The sequence below is a fragment of the Priapulus caudatus genome, unplaced genomic scaffold (genome assembly GCF_000485595.1).
Source record: "Priapulus caudatus unplaced genomic scaffold, Priapulus_caudatus-5.0.1 Scaffold654, whole genome shotgun sequence".
NCBI lineage: Eukaryota > Metazoa > Priapulida > Priapulimorpha > Priapulimorphida > Priapulidae > Priapulus > Priapulus caudatus.
Genome location: NW_014577715.1, coordinates 32925 through 39845, shown reverse-complemented (window position 1 = coordinate 39845; position 6921 = coordinate 32925). Strand labels below are relative to the sequence as shown.

The 6921-nt window shown below is 42.4% G+C and overlaps 1 protein-coding gene across 1 annotated transcript in view; it reads right to left on the bottom strand.

The window, feature by feature from the left end:
• LOC106812491 (DNA repair protein RAD50-like) overlaps nt 1-3718 on the bottom strand; it is a 33177-nt gene extending 29459 nt beyond the window's left edge. The window contains exons 1-4 of the mRNA XM_014816381.1: nt 3615-3718; nt 2716-2861; nt 2337-2423; nt 1772-1873 (exon numbers count right to left, since the gene is read on the bottom strand). Coding sequence (XP_014671867.1) covers nt 1772-1873; nt 2337-2423; nt 2716-2844 — 318 coding nt within the window. The 5' untranslated portion in view covers nt 2845-2861; nt 3615-3718. The remainder of the gene's footprint in view (nt 1-1771; nt 1874-2336; nt 2424-2715; nt 2862-3614) is intronic.
• Between the last annotated feature and the right edge of the window lie 3203 nt (nt 3719-6921).

Genomic DNA, 6921 nt, shown 5'->3' with positions numbered 1-6921 from the left:
TCATCATTTTATTGTATACTAACCAAAAGTACATCTTAGGTTCATTTCAGGGACATTGTTGTCGCTGATATAATTACCATAATACAATCAGTTAGAAACATGCCCTTTATACATGTTGGACACAAGGATAAATTGAAGCCAGATTACTAAATAACGGTGGGTACCTTTATGGGTGGGGTTTCTTACAAAGGTGATGCTGGAGGACCACCGCCACATGAAAGTCCACACTCAAATAAGGCCGATAAACAAACTCAAAAGGCGGTTAGAAAAAAAACTGGGCTGTCTGGATAACGCTGTTTTTGTAGTATGTGAAGACCCCTTACATGTGAAGTTTTAGATCATAACTCTAGCTATGATGTGGCTGCTTGCCTGGGATAGCAAAATGAAATAGTATTAGAAATTTGCTCGGCATGATCATACATGTGTTAAAGAATTGATGAGACAGAATGAGCGTGAATAAGTCAAGGCACTTTAACAACATCTTCGACTATAGCATCTCAGGCACAATAATATGGCTGATCAAACTGGGAAGCTGTTCAAAGTGATATCACTCACATGCTAGGGTTCAAGGCTACTAGGTCGCCTGGACGGAGACCCTAAGGCGCAAGCAAACGTTGAAGGACGCGTACGTCAAAACGGCCAGATCGCCGCTAACTCGAAATGGCGTTCTTTCACGACTCGCAAATCGGTCGCCCTCGGATCGCGTAAGGAAGAGAATACGGTTCTATCTTGGCTATGCTGGCGGGGCGGCGACAAATGAAGTTGCGGGTAGCCGACTACCGTGAAGTGGTCGTCGAAGTACCCTGATTTATAAAAGTCACGTGGATTAACAATCTCGGAGCACTACGCAGCACACAGACCCGTTTCGGCAGAACTAATATTTAGTTTTTGTATTACTCACAGGGCAATTTATTAATTCTTTTTTCTGCACATGAATTATAATCGCTTTTCAGAAATTGAGGATGATCTAACAAGTTACCTGATGTTTACTTGGTAATTAAGGCCGTTTGTTGGTCACTGTGACTCGTTTTATGTACGATATCAGCCCGGCGTCAAGCGTCTGCTCGGTTTGTGCTAAAGGAAATGCTGTGTGTAGTGACAATACTGGGGCCGGAAAAAGCCGTTCTACGTTGCCTGCCGAGACGCTGACGATTGATCGGCGAGTTGTTACAGCGTCTGAAGTCTTAGTCGACCTGTGAGTGTTGCTTCGCTGGATATATGCGGTGATAAGTAGTCGCCGGATAGTCAATCGTAGAGCGCACCTGAGAGGGCTATTAATCATGTGCACTATTGGTGTGCCCGAAATTGGAAGCCGTGCACACTCTGGAATTAGCGCGATCCGCGAGTTGCGGCAACGCAATCTGTGAGAGTTGGGCAAGAGAGGTGAAACAGAGCCTTTGCACAACACATATGATTATTAGGCATTTTCAATGTAATATCATGAACTAAAGTGGGCTGAGTATTACCTTCTCTTCATCAATGTTTTCTCATGTTTGAGACGGCATTTGTTAAAATATTAAATGACTTCTATAAATAAGTGGATAGATGTAATCTGAGCATAAATCTGCTTCGGTTGGCACGGACGATCAGCCACCGACGGCCTGGCGGCTATGAGGGGGTTTGTTGGATGCCCAGCTGGTTTTCAGTTTGCCAGATCGTTGGGAAGTCGTTGGTCCAGCGCAAAATAGTGAGCAATCCGCAGGTTGGGCGCACAAGTCGCTGCACAATCTCGAGATTGTGCAGATTCCAAGTTTGGGTACAACATACATACCGTCTGCACTGCCACAAATGATCGGGTGACTGTCATATCTTTACCAGCCATATCCTTCATTTGTAGTTTTACTTGTGCCTTAACTTCAGACTCCCTCGCCACCTACATGTAAATGACAAGCATAAATAACTCAATTTCCAAATAATGCGTAATATGATAATGTTCCAAACTTCCAGCAATAAGTTACATTGAATCACAAACATGAATGTGTTTTGTGTCTGGTCAGATAGCAATGAAGGTTATTTTCAAGCATGATTAACATTAGTTCACCATATTGCCGTGAAATCAGCAGTTATGGCAAGACTGGTAAAATAGATGTATGATTGAAAATTTAGTGGCAATATGAGAAAAATTGGCTGAGAAACACATCTACTCTTGTGATCCTGGCAGCTTCCTCTATACAATACATACAATTTCCCTATACCTTCCCATAACCTCTAACTTAACATAAGTCTAGATGTACCAATAAAGATTAATGCATGCAGAAACATTGACCAAAAACACCATGCCCAAGATGAGAGGCAACAGATGTACAAAAGACACGAACAGAACCTATAGCACAAACCTTTGGATCATGCACAAACATTGCTCCTTTTCCTGCACCTGGAGGCATTTCTCCTGTTGTAGCATATTTCAAGCACTCAATAATGGTCTGAAAACATTGCACATGAATATAGTTATTTCTTAGGTCGTGCAGGTATAAAAACTGATATAACAGCAACTTTGATTAATAGCAATAAACTGTAAAATAATAATTGCACTGTTGTTTGGCAGATAAAAATCACGTGACTCTATATAAATTGATGGTTTTAATCTAGCCATTGTCTGTGATTTGTCCCTGATCTTTAGAGCTACTGTACTTTACAAGGAAGAATAAAATAGAAAATTAACTGAATTGAACAGAGCACTTAATTGTATATTAGTATTACAGTAGTAACACTTACAGTCTTTCCTGATCCATTTGGCCCAAGGATGAGAGTTAACGGACAGAAAAATTCCATCATTTGCCGGTCATTAGCCTCTGCACCGAAACTTCGCACTCCCTGTATGCTCATCTTTGTGATGGCTGACATTGTGTCCGTTTATATAGCTGTGGTTAACAAAGATCATGTCAAAGTAGCATTCACATCAGATCAAGATTAACATGATACCACCATACGCACACCACTGTGCAGAAACTCGCACAATTTTTGTGTGGGTCACCGTGTGCGGTAGTCCGAGATTCCTCTGACCAATGACCACACCGACGATTTTGGTGGATTTGGTGTGGGTTAGTGTGGGCATTGGTCAGAAGAACCTCGGACTACGTGTGCGGTTGCAGGTTGGATTGACATTGTGTTGTGTTGCAGAGGAGCATTTGAATGGCATTTATGTGGAATTATTAGCCTAATTACTAAATTAGGCAATAGAGGGTCCATAAACACCTGATGACATTTTTTATTTTTTTATTTATTTAGGCAATTATCCATCATGATCATATACAATACATAGCATACTTTGACAATAAAATTCTGCATTCATAAAATTGGATAACTACCAAGGATATATACACAAAATTAAAGCATGACTAGCACATTTATTTACATTGTCACGTGACTGTGGTCCTTGTAAAATAATAATTCATTAATTTTCACTGGGCCTGGCACAGGCTGAACTAGCTCTAGTACTATAGCCCGCGTACATTGACTGCCGCAGGCCTATAGTATAGCATAGAGTACTAGAGCATAGAGGCTAGCTATAAGGCTGAGCATACTGTACATTCTAAATCATTAATTATGATTATGCATCAGTACATGCATGTGATGCGCCAGCAACTCCAGATCTACCGCGTGTTATGCCTTACCTATAGATATGTTAACAATTATGTAACGGCAATTTTTTCCAAGTCCGGATCGACGGTTTACATGCTCAGATGCTGTAATTCGGCACTTTAGGAAACATGCGATTATTTGGCGCCTTCGTCCATAACAAACAGTGGCTCCATCTAACGAGCGTACTGATAAATAGATTTTTTTATTTTTTTATTTTGGCAATTATCCATCATATACAATACATAGCATACTTTTACAATAAAATTCTGAATTCATAAAATTGGATAACTACAAAGAATATATACACAAAAAGCATGACTAGCACACTTATTTACAAATAACGAATCTGACGCACGTCTCCACTGCGGACAGCGCTTCATACTTAAACATCCCCGCTGTCGCGTGCGCATATCCCGCGGAACTGCGCGTCTCATCCGCGCGCAGCGCTTAGGATCAACAGCAAAGCTGTGCCACGCAATCTTTTATCATGTCTCTCTGGTTTTGCTATGCCTTGAATCTAACCATTACACTACTACTAATACTATCAGCACTAACTATGACGTTGACACACTAACTAGATACGCAGTGGATTTTTTCTATCGTATGTTTTGCTCATTAGAAATGCACAAAACCTATGTATGCAGTTCAATAAATCTGCTTTTCTATATCTAACACTATTATTCACAGCGTAAATTTTCAATTACATTTTCTATTCTCACTTTGTGATATAGACCATGGACACCATCATCAAGAGCCCGCAATTTTTTTTAACTAATTAATATGTTCTACTATTAGATGAAGAAAGAAACAATACCGGCGATGTGTCAAGAAACAGAAATGAAAGAAATTTCGATAAAACATCAACTTTATTGCAAGCTGCAAGAACTGTACAGAGCCAACACAAAAATGTTTGGCGATTTCGTATTGAGAAACACAGCAGCAGATATATCATTTACAAACAGCTATTCGCCAACTTCGGGCAACTTCGCAACTTCGGGCAACTTCGCAACTTCGGGCAACTTTCCACCGTTACCTCTCACTCTCGCCCCGTGTTGGTTACTCGCAAAGATATTAACCTATTATTGACCCCCCCAAGAACTACGATCTTTATAGCATATGGCTACGTTAAACGGAAGCAGCAAACACATTGCCTGTAATACGATGAGGTGGCAAACAAAACAAAACCAAGGCGTGCAATCACTTTCAATCAGTTTCAGAGAATATTACAGGACAATAAGTCAATAACCATTATGTACAGGATGTGTGTGCGTATATATATATATATATATATACATATATATCGGCACAATAGCTTGTTCGTCTGCAATGAAACTATCAAGTCTACACAAGGAGGCGGCAAGACTTCACCTGACACAGTAACATCTGGTAATGAGTGATCTCATTTAAAGACACTGAAGCACTTCTACATATGCATCGGTGAGGCCACATTGGCTACTCAGTTAGTTGTGGAAACTTTTGTTCAGTACGATTACTAAATATTTCTGCGAACAGTTCAATAAGGCAATCACGTTCATTCAAAAGCGTAGAGATATGCAATATCGAGGAGAACTTTACGCATAGGAGCTACATCGCCCAACCCCTTTGTAGTTCTGACAAAATAGTAATCTTCCACGTCAATCACCGTATTTACACACGTAAATCATATACACTGCGACTGAGCACTCACTCTCTGTGCCACGTAGTGGCCAAAAATCACCTACTATACAAAGGTAGAAAGCAGATTTCGTATAGGCGCAAGCGGTACAATTCGACACGGCAAATAAATCTTCCTAGTAATTCGCAGTCTCTCTCTCTGCCGCCGGATCCGTAACCGCACCAGTGCAGGCTACCGCACACAGCATCCCCCTATCTCATTGAGCAGAAGGGACGTGAAACTTAAGGACTCGTCGTTTGTCACCGCGCGAGAGCACACCATGTGTCAACTGGGACGACGTACGGGGGTCCGGCGCGACATTCAGGAAACACATGTGCGAACGGTAATCAGCGAATGACACACAGATCTCACCGACAGCGTTGACATATAACGTCACCGAGAGCGTTGACATATGACGTCACCGAGAGCGTTGACAATTGACGTCACCGAGAGCGTTGACATATGACGTCACCTTGGTTTCTAGCACTGGCGACTAAGTGGCGCCTTTTCTCGCATAACATGGAGAGTCAAGGTTAGAAATATTCAGTCAGAGAGATAGAGAGAGAGCGAGAGAAGGAGAAATAGAGAGAGAGGAAAAGGGAGAGAGGGGGAGGAAGAGGGAAAGGGAGAGAGGGAGGGAGAGAGAAACAGATTCTCTCGAATATAACCAGTAATAATCAGCCGACAGCCTTGCCGCGCACGCGATCCAATGCCCGTACAGTGTGCAGGCGCACTATCCCCCCCCCCCGCTTACGCTCCTCCACGCACGCACGCACGCTCCTCCACGCACGCACGCACGCACGCACGCACGCACACATACACATGAAGACATACACATAGCCCTCATGTATATGAGCGCGCACTATACCCCGTTGTGTTCGCTCAGCGGCATGAGCCATTAGTGTGGCATTACACGCCAGGATGCGGAAGAGCTCCTCACTTATTAACATTCCCGCAGTTGCATACATCGCCAAGTTTGATATCTCTCTCTCTGTCTCTCTCCCTCCCTCCCGCTCTCTCTGTCTCTCTCTCTCCCTCCCGCTCTCTCTCCCTCCCTCCCGCTCTCTCCCGGGATATCCGCCCAGCGGCTCAGCGATTCCCTAGCTGTGATAGACGTCGACAGACAGTATGTGGCAAGAGTAGGTATACGTCATGTACACAGACGTGCGTGAACAATTGGCACTAAGTTTGCTTCTAAGCAGTACGGAGACCTGTCTAGCGAATGACTACATAACGTCGCAACATTTTTATATTGCTTTCCTAAAGATCAGGACTGCACATACCGCGTGCAGGGAAGAAAGTAATACTTTTGTTTGGTGTGTTATCTGAACTATATATAGATTAGTAAATGAGGGTGGAGTGAAGGGGGGGGGGATGCCTGTATACAGCAGGCAATCCGCTGTAAGTCCCTCCAGAAAACACAAACTATATGACCATCCATCGTCCTTGAAAGATTTTGGTACACTTCATATCTCATATAGTAACACTGTGAACATATCTATACAATATGGTTCATACATACATACCTATACATATTGTGTATAGATATGATCACGGTGATGCCAATACAACCAACAACTGGTAGAATGATTATACTCGTAATACGTTTACAACTCTGGTGCTTGGTAAACTTCACAAAACGGACCAACATGTCATCAGGAGTGAATAATAATAGATCATTAATT